The following is a 27,412-nucleotide window of genomic DNA, read 5'->3' as shown; positions in this document are numbered from 1 at the left end:
ACTCTTTTAAGCATATCCTTGCAAAAAGCCTTCCTGTTTCTCCCTGTATGACATCTATCCTACTCTCCCATCTCTCTATACAGCTCTAATTGACATTCCTACTCATAGCCTTAAGTGCCTACTCATAGCCTTAAACAGCCTGCTCATCTTTAAATGACCTTGGAAACACTGAATCCCGTTGGCCCAAAGAGTACATTCCATTCTCTCTCCAAAGTTTTCTGGTTCAAATATTTGAATTCCACAAAATAATCTGTTTCATTACAGTCTGCTCCCTCCAGTGCAGGCTGTGGAAATCATGCATGCCACCAAGGACTTAACCTAAGCCTAAACCAGGATTTAAATGAATAGTACTCTGCCTCAGGGAGGATCAGCATCATTCAAAACACTTGAATGCAACTATTAAATTATTCTTTACAAAGTACATGTGTTCCTGAGTTACCTGGTCCAGACACTACTTTTAAAATATACCCCACAAAAACAAACATGAACCCCAAAAGATCTACCAAAGTGGCTCTGTACCTTACACACACACACAGCAGTGTAGAGACTAATCAAACTGTGGTGGAACCATTCTTTTTAACACCAGTGCATACTCCAATAACAGACATCCAAGCTATGAGAAATGAAAAACAGAGGAAAGCAGCAACATAAATTACATTTACTGAAAATGCAACAAAGTGCTTGCAGAGCATCAACAAGGGAAATATTAAATTCTTTCATCAGAAAGAATTTGTCACAGTTCATGACAAAGACATGCAATCACAGATAGAAAAAGTTCCTCTAAACAAAATATAACTGCATAGGAGACCAAACACAGATTCTTTGGGAAAGAATGGTTATCCAAGGAAGCCCATTTCTTCCCCAGCCCAGTCTTAACAGTAAAAGCCTCTTTAACACAAAAGTCAATATGCTTAGGAATTTGCAGATGGGGTTAGGAAAGTGTGTCACTGCTCACAGTCAAGGGCACTAATTTTAAGATGGGCTCAGATCCTACTCTTGGAAAAAAAAGAGACTGCCCAGAGTAGGGATGAGCAGTTCTGCATTCAAGGGACACGTGGGATGAGGAGCAGAGGGAAAATCTGCTATTTGAAAATTAAGCCAAGTTTATTATCACCTCCAAATTTGCCCCACAGCTTTGAGGTGAGGGGAAGCAGGGTTGTCCAGTCTCATTGGCATGGGCAGTTTTTGTTTGGAGGAGGCCACAGTGTCCCCACTCAGCCCCTGCTCACCCCCCAGAGTGTCAGGCCTCCCCCAGGCTCTGCATTTGCCACCTTCCTGGGTGGGCAGTTCCTTATTTTTTATCCACTAACATTTGTAGAAGGGATTCAACTTGAGAAAAGTCTTACTTTGAATTAACTGTTAACAAACTGCATACAGAAAGAACAGAGAGAAAAATAATCTATATATATTCTAAACAAAAATTGGGTTCTGAATACATTTCCCCCTCTAGGCAATTATATGGGCAAATCAGCTACTGAAGAAATGAAGCAGTTATACTAAGTCTATTATTGCAATAGAATTTTTTCCAGAAACAGTAAATTACTCTGAGTATTTATCATAATCTGTTATCTGCAGGAAAAAAAAAGAGTGAAAACTAAATAAATTTATGGAAATGCATTTACCTAATAATTTTTACCAAATGACACCCTTCCCTCTGCTGCTTGTAGCAAACTCAGTCACAGAGGCTAAGGACAGGTTTGCCTTATTAAAACAGCTCTCTGGCTGTGTATTTTAAGTACCTCAGAGCACAGTGCCATCTGTGTGTATTCTACTAATGAGCTACTTCTTAGACTGTGGAAGGCTGGCCAGGCAGCCAACACCAATTACTCAGATGGAAACTGCCTAATTTTTAGTCAATTAATGATCTCCTCTCTCACTTTACATAGACACTTCCTCTGGTTAATTCTCCTGGCATATTACAGCATATCCTACTCCAAAGAAAGTTTCTCAAGAAAATAAAAGACAGAAACATGCAACATGACACAGCCCAGTCCAATTCCCTCGAGTAGAGCCCAAAGCCCATGTGTGGGACAGAAGCTTGAGAAGTCCCTGCTGAGACCACCCCGAACAGGGGCTGCATCCCAGTGCAGCTGAGCCAGGAACAGGACCTTGAAAAGGAGACAGCTCAGCCACCTCCCTTCCTCTAAAGTGTTTGGGGCACTAAGATACCTTTAATAACATCTCAAAGGACAGACTGGAAGAGCCAGTACCATGTTTACACAACACCACTGGTGGTTTTATTCTCTCTCACCTCCCAGACATTTGGAAACACCTGACAATGAGTGTCACCAAGTTTTGCACAGCTCCACAGGTGGGGATCACCACCCATGGATGCTGATGTTCAAGAATCTCTGAACACTTAGCAAGATGACTGACTGCTTCCATCTCTTCCCTTATCTGCTTGATGTGATTTTAAATGGTGAGTCTTCAGGGGCTCTTAGATTATGAAAAAAATAGAATTCTCTCTTCTGCCTCTAAAAAAATACTTCTTAATAACCTATACAAAGTTTAAGGAGATCAAAATTGCCTTTTACACCTCTCTGTTGGAAAGTACCACAGTAAAGCATGGAAGGAGCATCAAATTATCTAAGTAACTGCACTGATCACGTACAACTTTCATGTGCAGAATAAAACTATTAAAGGAGATCTGATTTTTATAAGTATATTACACATTATCATTCTGAAAGAGCAACACTATGTGCAGGAAAGGATGCACTTGTCTTGCATAAGCCTGAAAAACTTGCCAATGGTAGCTGTGAAAATACTCTACAGGACAGCTTTGACACAGCAGCCCCCAGCAACAATAAGCCCTTTCCTTTTCTGGAGGATGATCATAATTACATACCAATGAGACTTACAGTAACAATTCAACTGTGTGTGACATGACCAAGCCATTCTACAATCACATTATGAAATCTGTATTATCTAAGTTCTCATGACCAAGTTAGCCAGCATTTCACTTCACAAAAAAAAAAAAAAAAAAAAAAAAAAAAAAAAAAAGAAGAGGAGAAAGATATTTTTCCAAAAGAGAACTAGTTACTACAGCACATCAGGAGTCTTCCTTACCACAACACGAAGCAAGTTGGTAACATATTCTGCAAGTGACTTCACACAACGGCATTCTGAATAACCAACTGTTCACATGGGATCTGTACCCTTCAGAGAAAACCAACAATTACAGCTCTTTATGAAGGACAGCAAATGGAAGAGTTCATTTGTAGATGCTTCTAAAACGGGATTTAATTATGAACGTTTCTTCCTCAATAGAGATGTCTCCCTGTGTATAGTACACAACAGTTGCAGGCAGGCATCCCAGGTCGTTGGATTTAGATTTTATCTCTCATGCAGTAAGCCAGAGGTATGCTGCACTGTTGGAACAAAACCCTTTGCAATAAACACTGAGTGGTAAAGAGCAAATTTAATCATCCAATGCAGATGAAAAAAATCATAATGCTGTAAATAATATGATGTAAAGTCACAGTGAATAGGAATTATGTTGACCTATATCAGAAGTCAGCCAAAAAGCTTCAGCTTTCAATCTGCTCCAATAAAGCTGAAACATTCCACTCCTAAGTGCCTTTCCACTGTAGTCCCCGATTTCCCTAAAATTACAGATGTCGTTTTGAATGGAAATTCTATATCCAATGTGTCATCAGTGATACACATCCTAATTTCCTTCCTTATGTCTAAGACCACACCATTATTCACACCTCTCTGGCTTTATATAATAGGGCAAGATTTTCAAGGTGACAACAAAAACAAATAATACATTCAAGAGCTCCAATTTTTAATAATTATTTTCTTGGCTTAAGTTTCAAACTTTCTTTTCTAAACCACAAGTACCAGAACAAACAAGTGTTTTTAGAAACACATGAAAGTTAGTTTATTTTCTCAGCAAAACACACTACAATAGAGGAAGAAGCAGGTCCTGAAGGAGGTTCTTTACTGGGGAGGACTGCCAGAGAGCAGTGCTGATGGCCACAGATCTACCTCCAGCATGAAGCCAAGGAAGCTTGCAGGATCATCTAGCTCCACTGAAGTGCTCTCACTTTCTCAGTTGTCATTATCTCCTCTGCAGTAAACCTGAGGCATCTGACACAGGCAAATGCTTCAGGGAATCCCACAAAGAGTGGATATCTGACCACTCTGTGTTCATGGTCTTCCAGCTTCTTCTGACATCCATCTGAAGGATGACAGACATACTGCTGCTCAGCTCCAGAGGTACAGAGCCTGGGAATAACCCTGCCTTTGATTCATGTTCCAGCACTTTTCCATTGATTATTAAATGTATCCGTCTCAGGGAATTTATTGTTCAAAATGAAATTGTGTCACTGAAAAAGAAGTTCTGATGAGCTCTGTTCTGTAGAATGTGATTATGTTTCTGCATTTTACCAATAACTCAAGGACATCAATGACTATCTCACATTACACCTCCCCTTCCAAGCCCACACATATATTTTTTTTCTGAACATGTAAGACAGCTTAAGCGTGAATGAAGTGGCTCTGCACATTGATCCAAATAAGGATCACAGAGTGCATCAAGAGTGCCAGTGAAACAAAATCATGCTTAAATCCAAGAACAATTTTTGTTGTCTCGTGAAAAAATCTGATCTGCTATATTACATCAGTCTTCACAAATAGTAAGTCAATTCTACCTTCAGCATACCAGAAAAGTAAATCTCAAATATTAAAAAACAAATAAAAATTTTAAAAATCTGTGAAACAACTTTGCCCTCAAATTTTCTGTGCATTTGTACAGTGTGATGAAAGTACCATCATTTCTTTAAATATACATGAACATCTGGTTAGACTATACACTGAGGTGTCCTTGGACAAAGGTGTTTTAGGCATTCACTCATCTGAGGACAGAACTGCTGTTCCTGGTACTGCTAAAAATCTAAGGGCAGCTACTTGGTAAGCACAGATGGAGCCCAGAGTGGCTCAAGTGCAGCTGCCTGCCTGCAGAGTCCCAGCAGCTCAGGATCAGCAAATGTTCTTTAGGTCAGAGCAGTAGGTATACACAGAGGTTTCCATAAACTTGGTTACCCAAGAGACGTGATTGGCACCTCCAGGGCTCGAGGTTCCTCAGGTATTCCACATGTCATTTTACAGTGTTAAGTGACTCTTCTTGTCTCCCCACTCCTCACTGGAAGGACAGCCAATAGCCAGTACATACAACAGATTTGTAATAGTCAAAGGCAGAAGCTCTAAGCCTAAAACTACTGCACAAAACCCGGTATAACCAAATATCTCTCCTTTTCCTCTTCTATTTCCAGCTGACACATTTTTCTATCTTCTACTGAGAAATAACAGAAATTAAAGAAATTTTTCTCTATCCCACATATCCAAGGACATAGAAGCACATTTTATGTACATGCTTATTTAGCCTCAAAATTGCTCTAGAAGACGGGACTGCTTTCCTTGTCCTTGCCTAAGGCATTAGTAACACAACAAAACAGAGGGAAACGTTTAATTTATGTGTTATTCCCTGCATCACCTTGGATGTGCTGGGCAACTTAAACACAGTTTTCTCTCTTGGTGATTTTCTGCCATCTGTAAAATGGGAAAAATTGTGAAGCAAACATTAGAGACAAAAAACACTCATATGAAATACCATGATAGCAGATGTTTACTGGAAACATCAAATAGTCTCGTGAAACTTTAAAAAAACCCTGCCCTGGTAACAAAGTACAACTAGAACATGGAAAGTAAAAAAAAAAAAAAAATAATACTACCATCATGTTTCAAGGCCTCTGCTAGACAGCCCTAACAAACATTTGAACCGTACACATGGCTACTGGAGGTCTAAACACCCGCACATCCCCCAGACACATGCAAGAGTGATACCCACAATGCTGTATTTTAAAGCATTAGAAAGTAATTTGGGAACTTCAGACTTTCCCTTTTGCCCTCTTCAGGCCTCTTCACTGAAAGGGGAGCTGACATGTACCACTTTCCCTGCTGCCTTTGGTTCCAGAGGGGCTGGGAGGCCAGGATAGCAGTCAGGGACTGATGGAGGTTCCTTTTCCTCCCAGTTCATTACAGCCACAGGAATGAGACAAACAGAAAAACTCACATCAGGTACAGCCACTGCCTCCAGTTTCTTTACAAAAAACTACTGAGCAATGCTCCTGGATCATACAGTCTCCTACTTACCCAGTTAGTACAAAATTTTCCATCTGGAATAACAGATGCAGAAATCTCAGTGGATACCTTTTTTAGCAATCCTGATCCCTGAAAGATGCAAACAAACTCCACAAACCTACCTTCCTCAAAAAATAAACAACAAACACCTGGGAGTGTGTTTCCACAGGTCACATACAGCACAACAGAGGTACAGTCCTGTAACTCCAAAAAGTGGAGGAGGTTTGAAACAAATCAAGCTAACAGAAATACTCTTGTGCTGTCTCTGCTCCTGCCTGAACAAGGAACCGCACAGAGAGGGCAAGAAAGAAGTAACTGATGGCAGAGGCTGGGGGACATGGGCACACTGGTGACCATGTCATGGAAAAGCAAACTTCTGGGGTCTGAAGACTAATTTGAATCTAAGTCCCTATTTTCAATGGCAGAGCATTGTAGGCTTACATATCAGTATGTACTATAGGTACTAATCATGCTTCTTGTAGGAAAGAATCAATTGGATTTGAAAGGGTTAGAGACTAACAAAGTGATAAATATACCCTCTAGAGGTGACACTGGAGCTCAGATCAATTTTGCTTTCATCTAATAGATGGGCAATCATTTCTACTTTAGCGAATTACAACAGTACACAACAATCTCACACAGGTCTATGCATTAACATTTGTACATACAAGCACTGCCCAAAACACATTGCTCCCTTCCTCGACAGGTCAACAACTTGAAATACTCTGCAGCTCCTGAGAGTCAAAAGTCTAATGCTTCCTTTATTATCTGTAAAACCATCTTCTTTGAAAACCTGAATGACAAACAAAACAAACAAAAAAACCCCATCAAACCACAAATGCATCTTAATTCTCCTTTTTCTCACTACTAGCCATAGTGATCGCAATGTCTCCTACCTCACAATCCTGCTGCTTGTCACTGTAATAGCTACACTCATGGCAGAAACAAGTAGCAAATAAGTTTTTAAAAAGTAGACATTTCTGATACGTTGTGTTACAAGGACTAGCAACTCAAAACTGAAAGGCCGATCAGTCAAACAAGAAGAAAGGTTCTGAAAGTGAAGAATTAAAAGTTTGAATTCGGTGGACAAAAATATGAAAACGTGTATCAATATTCATACCCCATTCAATCTAAGGAACCTTATTTATGTTCCTTCAAATAAATTCAACAGGGTGTAAAACCTGCCTTAACACGTATTTAAGTTATGAAAACTCAAGCGCACTTGAGAACTGTTCTTGGTCTGAACAGACCCAAAGTGAAGCCATTACACCACATATTCCTTGAAGCTCCTACAGGTCCTCAGTTACCTCTGAGCCCCTGCAGCACAAGAAGATGACGCCAGGTGAGGAGATATTCATCTCCAGGACTAGTCAACATGCTGTGCATAGAGACTGCTCTGGATAAGTCTGTAGCTGTATTATTCATACTTTCATTTGAACATTATGTAAGACAAACCTTCCAAAAATATTTTCATGAACACGATGAAAAACAGAACATGCCAAAAGAACTTTTCGTGCCCCTCGGGACAATCAGTTTTAGAGTAAAGATGCAAACCTAGGACACTTTCCCTCAAGGTGAGCACACTACAAATACTGAAATTAACAACTCTCTTAAAATTTCTAATTAGGATCTTTAAAAAAATAAAGCAAAGGCACCTTGATAAATCAGGGTTTTTTTCATTTGAAAAGCCCCACTTTGGAGAGGGGAGAAAAAAATCTCAATCACGATGACATGTATTTTAGCAGTTCAGATATTATTAATGAACTTCTACATGCTGAATCTAGATGTGGAACAGATATCCAAACAGTTGAGATGATGCCCATTGCAAAAGTGGAAGATTACACATTTTTAACTGAAGAAATGGCATTTCTTTCATGCTCTGCTCATTTGTTCCTATGTCCTGAAGATGCTACCTTTGTGATTTACTTCAGTTTGAAACAATTTAACTGTGTCTATTTTATTTTTTAAAAAAAAAAGTTTCCCTTTTGGGAAGGAATCTAGCTTTAATATTTAAGTATCAGCTCAATATTTTAATTGCTTAAATTATATATTAACTCATTTTAAATGTGTGCAATAAATAAAAACTTGAGTGCTTAACTGAGTTGATAATTTAAACCTTATCAGGTTGAGGTCACCAAAAAAACCCCAAACTTCTAGCAGATTATTTATTTCCTTTCTTGCTCTTCTGTGTACATGTCCCTTCCTCCCCACCTGCAAACAGAATGTATAAATGCTGCCAGCTGTCTTCCAGACAGTTCTGTCCAGCTGCAATTCTGCTTTCTGTCTAGAGAAGAAACTAAGGCTGAGACCCCTGTAATGAGGTGCAGACGACCAGAGCTTCACAGCTGACTTGCTGGTAGCCCCCTGAGACCTGACTGAGCACAGGAGCCTGGCTCTTCACTTCCCATGGATCCAAACAGAACAGATGGAGAGCAGCCATGAACCTGTGAGCTTATGCAGGAGAGGCTGTACTTTCCTGCACTGATGACAGCTTAGAACAGCAGTGATTCTGACTTTGTTTGCTGGAGCTGTGAATAACTTAACATCTCCCGGGAAAAGTAAGAGATCAGCATGCACTGATGAGCGCTGCCAAGCTCCCATCTCCTCTGTCTGCACAGTATTTGCAGGCAGCAAAAGTCAAAAGCCTCTTTTGCATCCCTCATATCTCAGACATGGGAGGGCTCATGGTCATGAATTTTACATCAGGGTCAGAAGTCAGCTCTTCAGGCAGATGCAACTGCAAACTAAAGCAAATGGCAAGTGTGAGCACACATCCAGCAGCTCCTCTGGGCCCACTCCAGCAGAAGCAGTGGACTTTAGAGTTAGGCTCATCTAGAACATCCCACCCCAGGCACAAATCCATGAGTCATCTCTGAAGTACAAACACCTCCACTTCTATGTGTGCCACAGCTTCCATGGCCAAAGTGGTCAGGCAACAACACAGGAAGATTGATCTTCACAGAAGGGCGCAGACAGAAGTCATAGGCAGAAGCAGCAACAACTGCAGGAAAGTGAAGGTCTCTGAAACATCCACAGCGGACCACAATAAGTTGTCTGTATGACATTTAAAAAGCACAAAATCTCAAGCCAATAAGTTTTAAATTATGATGTTAAAAAGTGTGTTATTGTGCAATATCAAAGTGAATTTAAGACAGCTTGTCTATGTCCATACACAGCAAGACCAGTGCTAAGTCAAACCCTCTCTCTCCCAAGCCATTGGTGATTAAGTCAGATGCAGGTGGAGGCTGACAAGGTGGGTGGAGGATCAAAGATACACTTGCACCTATGGCATGAATGCCTTTTGGACAGTCCCAAGATAAAGAGAAGAAGGAAGGCTGGAATCCCGCAGCAAATCCACCCGACAGAGGAGCAGAGAAGACATGACTGTAACTTGGGGGAAATACTTGTGCTGTGGGAGATAAGAAATCCTATTGAATTCAGTTCACCCTTGCTCATCAAAAAGTACTCTGGGAAAGGTTCAGCTAACAGCAAGGTGAAAGATGGGTTCTATAACCACAGAACAGGTTGTGTGGCTGGTGTGTGGTCACCTGATAGGGCAGGGACTGTTGGTGAGGCACGTGGACACCCCATGATCAGAAAGCTGGTTGGTAAAGGGACACAAGAACAGTGACACCACAGGAGCAGGCAGCCAATGCATGCTTGTTTTGGTTAAGTTTAGAACATAAGAAGGCTTGGTTTGTTGCAATAAATGATCTTTAGAGCAAGCAAGAAGGAAGTCCCTGCGTCTTTGTTTCCCATTGCTACACTGTGTCAAGCCTGAGCCAATTAAGCTGTGTTAACCTGCAGAAAGGCTCTTAAATGCCCTGCAGCCTTACAGAAACCTCGGGGATGTCTGCCCCTGCTCCTCCACACAAGGCTGGCATGCCCTCCAGAGTTCTAGCATGCTCACACAGGGCACTTCAGCTCAGCAAACAATACAGCAACAATAAATGGCATCAATTATTTACTAATGGAATTATGTCTAGTAAGTCAAACAGAATCTATAATCTGAATAATCGTTTGCTTTAAAAAATGGGATGATTTTGAATTGGTATTATATTCCCTGTTACGATTATTCAAAGCACTATATATACAAAGACTTTGGAAAAGTCACTTAATCCAATTAAAAAGAAATCTCCTACCAGCTGGGAACCTAGCAACTCCCACATCTTCAATTCATTTGTATAACCTCCACCTGTAAAATACCCTTCCTAGGATATTGCTAAAGCTGCAATCCCTGCATTAGCTGTTTGCTCAGTTTTACTTCCTAAAGCAGGCAAAAAAGATGACCTGCAGTTTTCAAAAATGCTTCTTAATATTAAGAACTGCCTGTGAAACTTAAGTCAACATTACACTCACACAGACGCTTGAGGCAAACTATTCTGTTCCCACCACAAACAGCAATCGTTACTCTGTAGACATGACAGATTTCTTATGGAGCATTGGGAAGTTGCTGCCTGTAAAGAAGAATCTGATGAGCATAATTAAATTAGCTCACCCATTTTAATTATTTTGGCACCACATCTCAAGTGAGAAGCAGCCAAACAAATTTGTCTTGCTGCAAGTCTCTGTATCATTTTTGCAGCATTGCAGGGTACTCTAAATCTATTTGCAGTCTTCATATGCAGCCCTGCTTCTCTTTTCCAAATGGGAAATATGGACACCTAAATCTGTAACAAAAGGCAAGTAAAGGACATGAGAAAAATCTTTCAGTTCTGTTTTTCTATACCCATGAGGATTGTTTCTTCAGCAAACTACAGTTCTATGCTTGCAGCTGGGGCACCATTTCATGACCTTCTGTTTAGCATCTTACATCCTCCACTCCTGACCTCTCTTCAGTGAGTCTTGCCTTTTGTCCAGCCTCTGTGTACTGCCTGCACTTGCAGACTGGAGTTTTCATCCTCAACTTTCTCCCCTTGGGTTCCTATTTCTTGACTTTGAAGGAGAATTTCTGCATCAGCCTCTGAAGACACTTTCCTAGCTAAATCTTTCCTCCTCTAAGTCAACTCCAGTTTCACCTGTAAAGCCCTTCTGGACATTCTGCCCCTCTTTTGACTGCCCCTGTTTAGTGATGCCTTTATATTACCTGACAACACCACCACCTCACCTTCTCTTTGCTCCTCTTCGAGTCACCTCTCTTCAGATCCTCCCTCCCCCTTAAATAAAATACATCCCATTATGTGATATTACACACATGCCAATCAACTTCATAATTGCTCTTGTACTTGACACTAGTCAGAATTCTGGCCATTCATGCAATAATTTAGGCATTCCTCGGAAAAAAATGCCAGTCTACATAAGTCAGCAAAGACACCAGTTTTGCTGGTTTATTGTTCTAGTAGCCCAAATCTGTCTTTACCATCAGTGTCTGCATCTTCCATGCACTGCTTCACACTGCTCTGCATAATTGTCTGCACAACTTCCCTTCCCCTTTTAAAGATGCTTACCAGCACAGACATCCCCATACCAACAGCCAGCATGACCTAAGACTACAATACCCATCTAGACACTGCTGCAGAGCATCCTTTGGGCCCTTCATCCATTCCCCCCACTTCAGCCTCTAATCTACAGCTTAAACACTATTCCTGCTTCCAGACATCCTGCAGTTTATGCTGCAGCACAGCTGCCCACAAATAACCATTACATTGCTTCCCCCTTTCCACTCTCTTCATCAAGACATTGGTGTAAAAAATAAAACAACAAAACTCTGAACTACAGCACCTGCATTCTACAGCTACTGTCAACCTATGGAAAATATGCTGACATTGTTTCTTTGTGCGTTTGCCTGTCTGCATCCACCCACTGTACCTGATCGTCCACTAAAACTATACAAACAGGTAAAGTTGAGAAGTCACTGGAGCATCTCTCTTCACAACATATAATGTTTAGTGAAGCCCCAAGCAACAAAACAATAGCCCTTCAAATCTAAAGACTGTTCAGAAAATGAGTAAAATTATTCATTTTACTCCAAGTGCTGATATCACAGAAACAGAAAATTATTTCACACACAATGTAGTAGAGAAGAGAAAAAAAAAAATAGTTTGCTGTATGCATAGAGCAGCAACCAGAATGAGTACTGAAGGTGAAAGCCAGCTACCTGATTATGTACTTGCAAAGAAACTACAATTTTTCTTTTACTTTATGGGCATTTTTTCCTCTTCATCTTATACTCAACACATATAGCACAATCAAATGAAATTAAAAAGAGCCACATATTCACTAGTGGGTTATACTTAGCAAGAGGCAGTCTAACATATTAGAGCATTTTTCCAACCAGTACTGAACCTAAATTGACACTGTCAACAGCCACTATTACCACAAGACATTCTGCAGAGTCAAAGAAAGCAGATTTTAAAAATATATTTCTAATTAAAGGTAAACTACCAGCTGAATGATGCTACAACCACCAGCATGTCACTTCTACAGGTGTGTACTTCTGGCAAAGGAATTGCACAGGCCCTTGCTTGCAGCCAGGTGCTGATGCCTGGCATCAGTGGATAAAGGTTGTTCAGTTACAATGTCTGTGGATGTCACAGAGGGCCAGTGACAGCAGTTTTGAACAACAGGAACACCATCACCCTTAGCAGAGTTTAGACTAAGATGCACTGTAGCCAAACGCCAATATCCATGAGTGGTCTCACAGGACAAACTGAGCTCTGGACACAATAACCACAACAAAAGGCTAGAGACTAGTTTGCTTTAGCAACATCCATTGACACTTTCCAGCCCAGCAGAAAGAATTCAGCCCAGCATCTGGCAGTTCCCAGAGTAGCACTTCTCAGCTGGGATGTGACATGTAATTCTTTTTAATAGATGGCCCAATAATTTTCTCCTCTGATCTCAAGAAATGCAGCAATTAAACTTAACAGAGGTGACACCAACTGAAGTCAGTAATTTCTGTTTTTACCTGCAGTGTTGAAAAGAGTGAAGAACTTGAAGACAGCAGGATCAGTGGAATCCCTCACATATGTAAGTATAGCACACAAACAGTGAGGGAAAAAATCACATGTAGTCAAAAGTTTAACAGTACATTTACCCTTACACACACAGCAGGATGAAGCAGACTTACACCACTGTGTAGCACTGCAGCTGACCTACATGTCTGCCCAATGTCTTCTAAACTCACAGCCTACTTGAGAAACAGTCTCATGAAGTCACTCCTTTGAGAGGGCAAAGCTGCATGGAGTGGACATCCCTTCAGGCTCAAGTACAGATGAACCATTATCCAGATGAACCGTCTACCCTGGAAGGAGAGGTTCTAATGCTTCTTTGAAGTGTTCTGTTACTACTAGAAGGTTTCAAAAGCAGATAAAAACATGAACCAACTCTCACTCTCTTTCACTGACAGAATAATCAGAGATTATCTACTCAGAAGAGCTCTTCCCAGTTAAACCTATATATGATCACATGTCTGGGCAGCAGAATGTTTTCAAAGACGACCTTTCAACATACAAAAAATCATCCTGACCTAAAACTCACCACAGACCACATCCACAGTTAAGAAAATCCCTTAGCATGAGTAAAAGACTGGATGTTAGAACAATGCCACAATGCCGAAGTCATTACTACCCTTGTAATACCTCCAGCTGAGGTTTCAATCTGATCAACATTGTTTTTCCCTTTCTTTTTTTCTTTTTTTTCTTTTTTTTTTTTAACAAAAGAAAAGGCAAGGACACTTTCAAACAGTTTCCATTTACTAAGCAAATCATACCAGTTATGACCTTTTTTTTTAGCGGACAGAACAAGAAGTATATATGCAAAACAAAATGCAACCATCTAAAATGCTTGATTGAATGAGCATGAGGTCCAGATCCAAAAGTAATTTTCTGTGACTTACCAGAATTTCTCTTTGACACGAGCTTCAGATTCATGCTGACTACAGTACAGATCACAAGAACCAAGAAAACAAGAGGCTTCATCTTTCACTTTCTGTGACAGCTGAAATGCAAACATAGTACAAAGTCTGAATCACAGTTTTCACTACAACAAAGCAACAGCTACAGTTAAACATTTCTCAAAGAACCATTACAGGGTGAAGGCTTAATGTAACAACTTCTCAGCTTATGTTCAGGCAGGAGTAGGAAAACATAACAGTTCAAAGTAACCATACATGAACAATTTATTTCTTACTATCAGAAAAAAGAGTTGGTTTTTTTAAAATGGAACCTCAAAAATATCATTTTGCTCTCAAATTAAAAAGACACAAGATGTAACAGTTTATTTGAAGTAGTATGGGTCTAATCTACCAGATTTTTATATGTTATTTAAGGGGAAGACCCTGATGGTCATAATTAGCTTTGTCTCACACAAACCACATACTTAAGGCCACATACTTTAAAAAAATCATATTGTTCAGGAAAGAACACAGAGTAGGTTATTCAGGCAATCTCTCTTAGCATCTTACTTTCTCACTGGTGGCCTTGTAAAAGCTCCTACAATGCCTACAATTAATACTGTTCCAGAAATTTTTCCTATACAATAAGGTAAAGAAAGGTGAAAAAAATTCAGAAATCAATGAATGTAGGTCTCAGGAGTCTCATCTGTGAAGTTTACCACTTACTTTATATCATGCACATTAAAAAAGAAAAAGGGAAAAATCTAGCTTAGAATTTTATTTTTAATCTTATATAATTACTGGAATTAATTCTGTTTTCATTTACAAGTATCAGGCCATTCATGAAAAGATAGCAAGAGCAAACTGAGGCTCCTTCTCTGCACTTAAAACAGGTAGAAAAAATCTGAATTTATGAAAGCTTATCTCTCTTAAAGAGAGTCGTCAAATATATGCTTAGCCTGAAGTCATGGGCCTTTAAGTGGCCTGATATATTTAAACTCCAGGAATTCATCTCCACATGAGATACAGACTTTAGATCAGGACCCTTATTATCTGATAAAGCAGGCAGTCATCTAAATCGCTGTGAAGTTAATTATTTGCACCAAAAGATTCAGCATACATTTTACAGCAGTTTCAATTAAACAGAAATGCACAGAACTACCAGCATTAGTAGTCAAAACTGAGTCCAATGAAACGGAATACGCCCATAAGTGCTGTAACACCAGCATTTATGCATCTGCCCACCCAGCTCACTCAGAGGTCCCAAACCCTCAACTTTGGGAGCAGCCCAGATCCCTCCAGCTCTGAACATTTACCCAACATGACAAAGCAGCAAGAGGTTGCAAAGTCCTGCTGTTCACTGATGTTTATGCAGCTTGAGTTTATTACATCAAATATTCTTCCCTTGTAATTTTATTACTGGCCTATCGTCATGTGAAGAAAATGTAAGTAACCCCGTGTAATTTTTTACACTACAGGAATTGTGCTGCTATTCAAATATTTCAAAATTACCACTTAAAACTGGAATTTTCTTCCTCTCACGTTACCATACTACAATCTATAAACAGGCAGTGGATTTTCTCCTTCCTCCCTGAATTCTATGGCACTTTATTCCTATTGATTCCTCAAAAAAACAATGTTAAGGCATTTTCAAGGAATAATATGCACTGAAGGCTGTCTGACAGTGGTTAATGACAGAATTAGCATTCACTCTTCCTTGACCTCTCCTTGGAGTAACAAAATCCTGAAACCAGTAAGGCCATCTTGACAAGAGAGCTTTAAAAAAGTAATTGAACTGAATCTTTTGACAGATAATTGTAATGATGATGTTATGCTAGAATGATTTTCAAGTGCAGCTTTGCAAATTAGTTTCTCCACTTTTCTCCCTTCAGTAATTACAGCTGAAATATGGAATTCCTAGGTCCTTTTTCATGTGGGTCTGTACACATCCACCCCAAACAAGCTAGGCTGCATTAAATATATTCAAAAATTCAAAGCAAGTTCTGCCAACCAATATTAATGCTAGGCAGAGCAGAAAATTCTTGGTTCTGTCAGCATTGATAGGAGTTTTACTTTTTGAAGCCCCAGCCTCACCAAGGCAGTCAGTCTCTGCACCTCCACAAATCAGGAAAATAGAGCAGGAAAAGGGCAAGAAAGCTCAGCATCACCCAGTCATTCATAATCAAGCCCAAAGCCTCAACTTGCCACATCTGACATAACTCCACTGAGGCTGGCATGAAAATACACATCAGAGACTGAGCTGTCACTTCCACCACGGTAGACATTCCACCAGGAAATGGGATCAGGCACACCAGTGGGTCAGCTGGTTTCTGCCCTGAGACAATAGCCAGCTACAGACAATCAGGCTGTTCAAACTGCCCTATCAGAGATGACTGTTTTTAAACATTCATGTTAACAAAGAACACAAGATACAAAATCAGCTGTATTTCCCCCAGAGGAATGTCTAGCAGCCAGAAGAAGGAAGGTGGTATTAGTTCAAGACTAAGTTTCTAAATTTGCTCAGGAGGTTTCTGGAGCTGAGTGTGCCAAGACTCTCACCATCTCTCCCAACAGGACTGGTCTCAATTCCCTCCTCAGGGCCATTCACTCACCTATCAAGCAGTGGGATGATAGCCAGTCCTGTGCCAGGCTTGTGGGTATAATGTGTAGTGGATGCCTATGGTCTGATGAAGAACATGAATAAAACTGTGCCACCCTGACAACACAAGATAGAATAAACCAGTCAGAGTTCAATGCCACTTCCCTGCAAGCAGGGGCTGATTTTGTCATTTGACAAAACTTTCCCCTCACAGGCACTGAGCAGCATTTCCCTGACAAGCTGCTTACTCTGATGCTGCAAACTCCAAGGAGGTGTGAGTAGGAGCTCACAGCTGTAACAGGAATGCAATACTCTACTGGATGTGCCTCATAAGAGGGGAACCAAGTTCACGCCATTCCCAGAAGAGTGAAGACATCTCACTCAGTAAGGACACAGAAACACCAGTTACAGCCAACTTGCCTAAAATCACCGAGAGGAGGGAAGAGAGACACAGAATGAAGTGCTTGTTGACACAGGTGAAAAAACCACTAGTCCAAACCTTGCTGTGACCTGCCAGGTTGTATTTGAATCCAGGGAAGTAAAGGGAGGTTGCTGCTTATCAGAGGGAGAGGTGTAGGAATAGCAAGGTGCAGCAACTTAAGTCTTCATCACTGCACTGCCAATAAGGTCTCTCTTTCCCTCTTCACCCCATTTATACTACAGATCTGACCTTGGGCAACTGTCACAGTGTCCTGTGAGCACCCAAAACTACAAGGGGACCAGGCTGTAAAGCAGCACAAATTTTGTTCTTCTGACAAAAACCTCCCTGGCTCCCATATCCTGCCTAACACCCTTCATCTCTCTTGAAAACCTTATTTCTTCCACCCAAATCCTCTGAAAACAGAGCTTGGGAAACTGTTCCATTCCCATTTCCTTCATGTACTGCCTGCTGTCTTTCCAGCACCCACATCAGCTCATATGGCTTCTGGGACTCAAAGGAACTTCAAGTGAGAAGGTTAGAAGGAGGCAGTTAGAAATTAGAAGAAAATCAGAGCATTAATATTGTGAACAAAATCTAGGACAGAGATTCCCGAGTTCATGCTTTAAATACAATTTCTCTTTGCTCTAATTTGTACCACAAGCTTTGTTTATGCACTGCTCCTTCTGAAAAGAAAACAAGAAAAGAAAAGCAGTGCATGTGCACTCAGGCACATGTCTGTGCACAGGCTGAGATTTGCTGACACACCATGAGGCTCTGTAGGTTCTGGTTTCTCCACAGAAGCTGTGATGCAGAAGGCACTCATTAAAAACAGCGACCCACCTCTTTAGTGATTTCCAATTGTCAGGTTTTGTTGCTGAGATATCTCACAAAAATAAATTACCATTTTCACCCCACACACAAAGGGTGAAATGGCAACAGTAATTCTTTCATTGTCTTTACAGTAGGCTAATCCTGTTCCTTTCTTTTCAAACCATTTCCCCACCCCACTTTTTAAGGCTTTAAATTTTAATATGAACTCACTCTCGGGTCTTCTCTTTAGCCAACATTCCACATTAAGCTGCTTATTACTAAAAGATTTTCAGCCTATATAATGTGTTGGTTGGAAGCAATCCACAATGGGCACCAGTTCCTTTTTGCTGATACCTGAAACATAGAGAAAAAATACTCAAGATCAGAGATAAAATACTCAAGATCAGAGATGCATGCTAGCTCAGATAATGTCTCTTCAGCTCTACTTGATATGGGTCACGCAGCGTTCTTCGCTCTGCTGCTCAATGAGCATCAAAGAATATTTCATTTTGCCTAATTCATTGTGCATCTTCACCATCATAACCAGCCACTTAAGTTGTCTAAATATACAAGGAGCATTAATTCTACAAGGCAGTGTGCATTCAGCATTTGTCTTGCAGGATTTAAGTCTCCACCAGACTCAGGTCCTTAACTAAACTCTCATCTGCCTAATTCACCTTGTTCAGCTGAGATTTAAAAACAAATTTTAAAATGAGGTGTCCTAGGTGATTTTATGATGATACTTTATTCCCTAACCATCTGCTTTATGCCCAGAAATGGTTGCTGTATCTTAAAGATGAACCAGGCAGTGGGGCCAGAGCCTGGGAATTCTGGGGCTCTGTTTGAACTCTCTATCCAGTGCTCCAGACACCATAGCCCAGGGACCCTACATCGTTCCTTCTGTCAGACTAGTTTGAAGCCAGAAGTCTTCTTCCATTCCCTTCCTCTAGCCTGGAGGCTGTGCCAGGAATCCTTTTGGTGGCTTTTTGGTTTTGGTTGGGTTTTTTTTTTTTTTCCCCTTGAAGAGTTTTTGGCCTGGCTCGTTTATCTTTTTGGCCCATCCAGGGACCACCCAGAACTGAAGACCTTGGAGGAGCTGAACGAACACAAGAAAGGACATTAAAATCCACCAACTTCAGCTGCTGTGAGGAGGAAACCCACACCAGACATCCAACAGGTTCCCAGCTGCTCTGAACTCTTTACTCCTCCCTTCCCAGAGACAAAGAAGGGCAGTCACCATCTTTGCCTCTTGGCCATATGGAGAGGTGGGGGTGAGGTGTAAGGTTCAAATTTTTTTCCTGTGCTCTGAAGGTATCTTCCTTTGTTAATAAACAGTTTTACTTTTTTTCACTGTCATCCCCCTGGTATCCATTCCTCTCATTGGCTGAAGAAAAGGGAGTTATCAAAGCCCTTTCTCTTTAGAGGAAATGTTCATTCCAGAGTATTTTCTCCTAAAATTTGTCTCCAGAACCCAGACATGAGGGCAACATTGTGTGCCTGCTCAACACAGTGCTTGTGTTACGCAAATTGAAAGTAAACAGCAAACAAGAGACAACATCTAAACTGTCTGGGATTATTACTGGCTCAGCAGTGTATCACCTGCATGACAGTAATACAACAAGGAAAAAGCAAGGTCTTGTCCTGACAAAGCAAAGGGAACCCAGAGCTAAATACTGACAGGGTTATAATACTTATCTGTAATGGCTCCCCTAAAGGCTGAATGTCTGGGTGCAAAAAAAAAAAAAGGAACAAAAACCTAAAATCACAGACCTTCTGTGATGTTAAAGGAATAAACACAGAATCTTGCCAGTTATTTCAGACGAAACAAACAGTACCACCCCTTTGGTGTTAACACCCAGGTTTTGTTTGAAAAGATTTTAATGCTTCCACTAAAAGGTTAAATACCTTCCAAGTGGAACTGTAGAAGATACCAAGTGTGGAATCTTAAAGTTTCAAAAAGAATCTTACTGTGTCACACAGAAACAAACAAAATGGGTTTCAGTGCCAAGAACAAAAGAAAAATACTGTGGATGGCCAACACCCCATTAATTAATTTCCACCATTAACACGTCTGGCTGCAGAGTCTAGAAGTGATTTAGCTATGGTAAAGTGGAAGTCAGATTCAACACTGAGCAAACTGCTGGCTTGCCCTGTAGAGAAAACCCTGCAAGCATTAACACAAGAACATTTTCTTACAAGAATTTTCCGATCCAATAGCTGCCTAAAATAGTGCTCATTTATGGGGAAAAAATGCAGGAAATGGGAATCCCCTGAAATATTCTGAATATAGATAAAGATTACAATATCTATAGCATCAAAACACTAAAGAGAGCGATGAGCATACAATATACACACACATCTAAATTGCTGCTAAGAAAATTCGAATAAAACCTAAGCAGCCTATCTTAACAGATTTGTAAACCAGAAGAACTAGGACTACTCAGCACTGATTAGCAGATGGAGTTCTATCAGCTCACACCACACACTGACCTCGATTCCCTAAGCAACTCACACAGAATTCAAGTTCATTATATCTTCAAACCAGATTTTAAACCCCTGAATCGTACTTGCCCCTCATTACAGCAGCGCCTGCACTTGGAAACACAGAAAGCCACAGTCAGGAGGAATGAGAATGACAAAGGATTGGGAAACTTAGCTACTGTTTTTTAAGCCTCATACCCAGCTGCACCATCAGTGATGTACTGATTCAGCACTACCCTGGATTCTAGAGAATTATTGTTCAACATTAACATTGCAATATTCTAACTACACATCCAAGGACAGATGGATATGCATGTCCTGTATCATAGCTTTTAAGTTTGAGTAGTTCAGGCCTTTTACAGGCATTCAAAGTGAAATACACGTTGTGGGAGGAGGATTACAGCTGTACTGCAAGCCCTTATGGTTTATGAGGTCAACATAATGGATCGATTAATTTACAGCTTTTTTTCCCCCTAGAGTAGAAGCTATTAATATTCTACATATATTTACTCCTGCAGATTGCGGTTTAATCAATACAGTACTTCAGGCAACATGAAGTACTGTAGGAAATGTAAAGACTCAGAGCCAGAGTTTAGGTTTACAGAATGAGGCTTAGCCTCTCACCACCTTGCAGAAGTACTTAAAAGCTTACAGAAAGGCCCACCAGGGGAGATAAGAAAATGTGAAGACAATCTGAACTCAGAAAGCTAAACATGCACACTAGCACTGAGGAAAGGGGAGAGATTTTAAGAATCACCTTGAATCAGGCTGTCCTAGAATAGTTGCAATTACAGCAGGAAGTTCCCAATGCAGAACTGGGTGCAGCAGTAATCACAGACATCTAAGGGGAGAGAGGAGCCTTCACCATGGGGGACCACATACGCTTCTCAAATCTGACAAGGTTACTGGGCACTGTCCCAGGACGGCAAATTTCTTCTGGGCTGAGACAAGCTCAGAGACTGCTCTCTAACCCAGCCCAGCCAGCCTGCCCTGGGCTGTGAAGAAGACCCGCACAGGGAAAAAGGACTCTGACACCTGCTTTTCAGATCTTGAGGGGGGGGAAAAAAAAAAACAAAAACAAAAAAAAAAAAACACCCACCAAGTTGCTGATGAGAACTCTTAGGCTTCTTAGGCTACAGAGTCACTGATAAACCTTGTAAATCCCAGAAAAACCATGGCGGCATGTGACTCCAGCTCTTCAGTTGCGGACACCCAGAACAAACACCACAGCTCAGTTCATGGCCATTTCTGCTGAGCACTTTAGACAGCCCTGCCATCAATCACAGGTCCTCTCTACAGAGCCTCAACTAAAAAAGGAGAAGACATTTGAGATTAAAAGATATGAGAAAAGACCATTCTCACCCACATCGATTTCACTCACTGCTCTCTGCTCTTATACCAAAAATCAGGTCTGTCCAATTTGCAGATGCCTAAGCAGGGGCATTATTAAGCCAAAAGATTAGATGCTTTGCTTCTTTCATACCCATTCTAACCCTGCTCCCCAAGCAGCTTTTGCAGAAAAGCTATTAAAAATGAAGAGAGAGACAGTTCAAAGGGAGGTCTCAATCCTGAAAGATCGCATATCCCTCCTCTTTCCCCCCACACCACTTCTCTCGTTCCCCTTGTGCTCCTCAAGGCTCAATACAGAGGTGCTCAGCACAAACAGAGCTAGATTTTAGACTGGGCTGCCATCTGCATGCTGAAATGTTCCCTGCTCTTACAGAGTCTTTAAAACAGGCCCTTTTCCATGACCACACAGCAGAGAGACTACAACTGTAACTGTCAGCCATACTGACATAATCCCTGCTCTTATATACACTCACAGCTCTGCAATATTAACAAAATAACAATATTTGCCCTATTCATGGTGCAAATCTAGTATAAATCCACTCCTGCACATTAATGAAACAGGCTCTGTGAGAATACAGTCCTGCATGCGATGTGCTTAGAGATTCATTCCTTGATCTCATCCATGGCCACACGCTTTCCTAACTAATACATAATGCTCAAAGAAGGCAGAATTAACAGGAAAAGATGACATACCAGCTGTCAGGTTCCTTATAAAACACTCGTCTACAGTTTCCCACTTAGAAAACAGTCCCAGAGAAGCCAGACATGGCACTTAGCCGTCAACAGAGGCAAGTTGCTTTCACTGAACTCGGCATCATCTCTGTTCCTTAAAGTGATAAACAGATTCTTGATGGGGATTTTTTTTTCCCTTACATAACCAGAGACTGGACTTTACACATATGTATTGCCAGATTTATCTGAGTGAAAATAAGAATATAATTAGGTAAGCAAAGAAAAAACATCCCCCCAGAATTTGAGAACCATGAGAAACTGCTTATAGGACACTACTTTGACGCATTTTTGACATCTTGAGTTTTGTTCTGATGCAGCCAAAAAAAAGTAAAATACATATTTTATGTGCCCTGAAATTGCTCTGTCAAATAGACATCCTTGTTAATTAACTGTTACATAAAACAAAGAAAAGCAGGATGGAAGGAACTCTCTGTAGTGCTTTCGGGGTGGAAAGGATTAGCCAAAACCCCTGCAGAAGTTTCTAACACACAGTCTCTCTATCTCACATGGTTTGTTACTGAATATAACACATCCCTCAGTTCTCCACCAGCTCCAAGAGGGTTTACCTGGATCTAGTACAAGATGCAAGAGGAAACCCTCACCACCAAAGCTAGCAAAAAGATTTCCCTTATTCTCAGGAAGGGCAAGATCTTTTCTCTCTGTTTTCTTTTCAAGGCTGTTTAAAGAAAGATTTATTTTTAGTTGGACATCCTGAAAAGCAAATTGCTTCTTAAAGTGCCTCTTTATTTTGTGATACACTTTAAATGTTCACTTTCTCTTCCAGCACTAAAAGAGCTCCTGATAAATAGCTCAGACTCTCATTGTTTGAGGAAGGCTTAGAAATGAAGAACAGATACAGTTTCCCATACAGCTCTTTAAGGCTGTTTAACAATTGTTCACAATTTAGCATTCCTTGATATTTTCAGCTTGAATCTCAGTTTGAAGTGAGAGATTACTCAGAGCCTAAATGTTTCAGAGAGCAGGAAAAGTCCATGCACTATAAATGCTTTATTTGTAGTTCTCACAGTGAGTACAACTTCACAGCCTTTTTCCCTCAGACACACAGGTCAAGGCCACCAGCCCCAGACATCCTCACAACTTCCCACCTCAGCCAGCCGGGATGACTGCACATGCTCCTTGGAACTTTTCCTTCTCCTCTGGTCCGACAAGGGCATCACAACCCAGAGCACAGAGAGTTTTGAACAGCCTCTCCCTTCCAAATGCCACATAGAAGACACTGTTCTCCATAGCTTTAAGTAATTACTGTAACATGTATTCTTCTCTCCCCAGGAAACAGCTGAGAATGGTCAGGGAAAAAAAAAAATTACTCTGCCCATGAAAACCAACCAAATCCCCTTACAGGAACATTCCATTCCAGATATCCTGGATGCTCCTGTCCTCTCCAAGCAGGCAGAGCATCCCAAGGGCTATAAGCCTCACATGCTGTCTCTATTCCCTCCTCCTTGCTCTCCAGCAGCTTGTCTGCATATCTGCTGAGTTCCTCACACACTCACTGCCTCCAGCAGCAACCTGACACCTCCAGACAAACCCACTCCTAAATCCTCCATGGCTCAAGCTTATCCCAGAGTGGCATAGCACAACACCCACGAGATCTTGAGACCAGCAAGTGTGCTCCTACCTGCCTCTACTTCCACACTCTTCTGCAGCCCCATCCAGGCTTAAGGCTGCCAAGTCCAGCTTCTTCTGAGGCCCAAGCCTCCAGCCTCCATCAAATCAGGAATCTTCCTCCTCCTTCTCCCACACCACCAATCCCTGCCTGATCAGAAGTGATCAGTGACACAAGGACAGCCCTTCTGCTGAGCTAACCTTCACCACACCAGCCTATGAATCCTTGCTGACCCTTTCAGGCTCTTTTGTGATCTGACTTCTGTTTGAAGAGTGGTCAGTTCCTCCTTCCCCTCCTCCCCACTAGCTTCCAACAGCTTCAGCTACTGCACTGCTTCAAAGTGCAGCCACCAGACTGGCAGCTCTGAAAATTAAAAGGCTTTCCATCGCTCTGCGAGGAACAGAGCAGTTCAGACAACACTGGCTGATGCCATTCCTGCACTGAGGCTTCAGCAATTGTGTAGCATCCACTAAAATTGACTCATACTGGCTAAGTGCATTAATGTGGCACACCTGGCCTCCCACCTCTTGTGCAAACAAATTTTTCTCCCTTTTCCCTCCCCTCCCATTTAACTGCTAAAGCATCAATCACCAAACAAGTTGAAGACAAACCTCCTATGAGCTTCCAGGCACTGTGAAAGAGGAAAGGTGCTCTGCAGAGAATTCCTAAGCCTTACAAATGGAACAGAGATTCATCTCTCTCTCTCCTGGGCTCGCCTGCAGCCCAGGTAGGTGTGTGAGTAAGAAGTCTTGCTGTCAGCTAACAACCCTGAATGCTCCCAGCTGACCACCCCTCCCCAGCACCCAGGAGCAAGCAAGAAGTGCATGCACACCCACGCCCACAGGGTATGAGTTTTCTACCCTTGGTCACCAGCTAGAAAGCTTTAGTTCAGGAGACGAAGGTCTCACCTCACAGACTCGGATCTGGAGCACGCTGGAGGTGCAAGCTGCTGCCTAGCAACACAAGCACTCTGCAGGGAGGTCGGCCCAAGCCCCCGTCCTCCCACTGCAAGAGGTCTCCTGTGCCCAGAGAAACACCCTCAGAAGGATGCGATCCTTCGTAATTCCTCAGGAAGGCATCCTGCACGTTGCCAGTTACAACCTCTGATGAATTTCTCCTGAAGACCACTGCCTGTGCCTCGGTGAACTGCCAGAACTCTCCACTTCTCATGCTCACTGCACATGCATTACACGCCGCTGGCTTAGGGAGCCTAAAATCCCGAATCCCTGCATGTCCCACCATCTCCTCTGCCGTCACTCTAAGGCAAAGGAAGCGCTCATCTCGCTATCAGCTTCCACCCCAGACTTACCTCCTGCCTCGGGTCTGGCACGAGCAAAGCTTTTCAGACACCATGTCCCCACCAAGGCTGGCCCATTCCTGCCTCCGGAGGGAACCTGCTTCCCATGCACTACACAGAAGCAGGGCAGGCATTCACCTGCTCTTACGGACACAACAGAAAGCCACGCAGCTGCAGAGGTTTAGCTCTGATGAGAATCAACGTCCCCTTTTTGGCACGGACAGGAAGCGTGCGAATGAGAGCCCGACTCGGGCGTGAATTCAACAGCCACACACACTCACACAGCACCTGGGCACGGTGAAATTGCCCTTCCCCGCACCCCTTCCTGCTCCCGAGCCCACAGCACCTCACCTCGCCTGCCCCCACCGCTAACAACTCCCTGAAAAACCCCAAATCTACCTGCACTGTGGGGGTAATATTGTAACATCCACAAATCTTATACAGACGCTAAAATTATGTTGTTTTTTTTTTTTTTTTTTTAAATAATCAGGATAAAAACAAGAGGGTATATACACTGCCGAGGAGCATTACAATGTGCTGGCTCCTGCCACAATAGGTTTTCCCTCACGGTACAAACCCAAGTTTGGGTGTTAACCCAACAGGCGCAGAAATTGCCAAAACTACACAGACCTTATTACAACTTTGAGAAACTTCAGCTTACAGCATTTTCCACCAGGAACTTTTGATTCTTTGAATTCTAGCAGAGACAGCAGTCCAGAGACAGGCTCTCTGAAAACAGCTGCTGAATCCAAGCCACTTCAGAAATGTTTGGTGCCCTTCAGCAGATTTCCATCAGACTCCAGAGGAAACCAGATCAGCTTGTCACGGAACTTTTAGAGGCAAACAGAGGTTTCAAGTCCGACTGTTCAGCACCCACCACGGTAACTCAGTGTAGCCAAGCCTACAAAGAACCGGCACCACTTTAACAGACTCCACCGCGCTGCAACATCCCAAAAGGCAACCGATCTAGTGTTTTTATTTTAAATCCCCGGCAGTAACACTTTTCCCGGGAAGCCGCACATGCGTTCGCGAGGCTGAGAGACCCTCGCTACCAACCGGGATCCCCCTTCGGGACAGAAAACGTTCCAACAGCAGAAGGGCTCGATCCGGGGAGCGGCGGAGCAGCCGCGCCGCTACGGAGGGATCCGGCCCCGAGCATCCGCTCCGAGACCGGCGGCGCCGGGACGGAGAGCCGGAGCTGCGGCGGTCCCTGCCCGGAGCCCCTCGGGAGCTCCGCGGCATCAGCGGGACGCCGGGGTTTCTCCGCCCGCCCCGCAGCTGCGGGAGGGACGAGGCAACAGCCGCACCTCAGCGCCGTCCCGCGCGCGGCGGCACGAGGAGGAACGAACTTTTCTATTTCCGAGGGGATTTCTTTTTTTTTCTTTTCCTTTTTGAATAAAAAAGGGGGAACTGCCGCGGGAAGCTCCGCGCGCAGGACTCACCTCCACAGCAGCTCCCCTCTAAGGCTCCATGCCGGCGGGCTGCGGGCGTCCCCCGCCGCGCAGGCAGTGGGAGAGCGGCGGCCGGGGGTGCGGCGGCGGGCGGTCCCGGCCCGTGTCCGGCTGGGTCCGCGTCCGGGAGCGGCCGGGCGGGCCGGGGTCGGGCGCGGCCGCTGCGCGGGGCGCGGAGCGGGCCGGGACCCACGGCCCCGCGCGCGCCAGGTGCGCCCGCCCGCGCCGCCGGGGCAGCAGCTCCCCCTGCCGGCCGCGCCTCGGCCCTGCAGCCCCGGCCCGCCCGGCACCGCCGCGGCCCCGGGACCGCCCCGCGGCACCGCCCGCACCGCCCGCACCGCCCGCACCGCGGGCGAAACCGCCCCAGAGCCCCGCCAGGCCCCACAGACTGCCGAGGGCCCCCTGCGGCCGCGCACGTGGCTCCGGGCTCGGCAGAAGAGGTGGCCATGAGAGGGATAGATGGATGGATGGAGGGGCAGCAAAGGGCTGCAGAGGGGTCGGTGCCTTACCGGGGGATCTGGCGCGGCACGGGTCGGAACGGGCGGCACAGAACGGCCCCGTGCCAGGGGTAGCGCACGGTGCTAGCGCACACCAGAGCCGGGGCTGCGGCTTCCCAAGGGTCGCAGGTGAAGGCTGGCGCTTCGAGAGGATCACCCGGGGCCCTTC

At 43.1% G+C, this 27,412-nt stretch overlaps 1 protein-coding gene across 3 annotated transcripts in view; it reads right to left on the bottom strand.

Annotated features, from left to right (window-relative positions):
* The window catches only part of IL1RAPL2 (interleukin 1 receptor accessory protein like 2), a 369,460-nt gene extending 342,531 nt beyond the window's left edge, over nt 1–26,929 (bottom strand). Inside the window, exons 1-4 of one of the 3 annotated variants that reach the window (XM_066182040.1) lie at nt 25,308–25,511; nt 18,040–18,162; nt 16,591–16,694; nt 13,982–14,082 (exon numbers count right to left, since the gene is read on the bottom strand). In XM_066182040.1, coding sequence (XP_066038137.1) covers nt 13,982–14,063 — 82 coding nt within the window. In that variant the 5' untranslated portion in view covers nt 14,064–14,082; nt 16,591–16,694; nt 18,040–18,162; nt 25,308–25,511. Of the gene's footprint in view, nt 1–13,981; nt 14,083–16,590; nt 16,695–18,039; nt 18,163–25,307; nt 25,512–26,737 lie in introns of those variants that run through there. The other 2 variants (XM_066182041.1, XM_066182039.1) reach the window with 2 other exon arrangements.
* Between the last annotated feature and the right edge of the window lie 483 nt (nt 26,930–27,412).

Source organism: Chamaea fasciata, unplaced genomic scaffold (assembly GCF_029207755.1).
Source record: "Chamaea fasciata isolate MVZ Bird 193981 ecotype frontalis unplaced genomic scaffold, bChaFas1.0.hap1 SCAF_4, whole genome shotgun sequence".
NCBI lineage: Eukaryota > Metazoa > Chordata > Aves > Passeriformes > Sylviidae > Chamaea > Chamaea fasciata.
The sequence above is the reverse complement of the archived record's forward strand: the minus strand, read 5'-3'. Positions and strand labels throughout refer to the sequence as shown.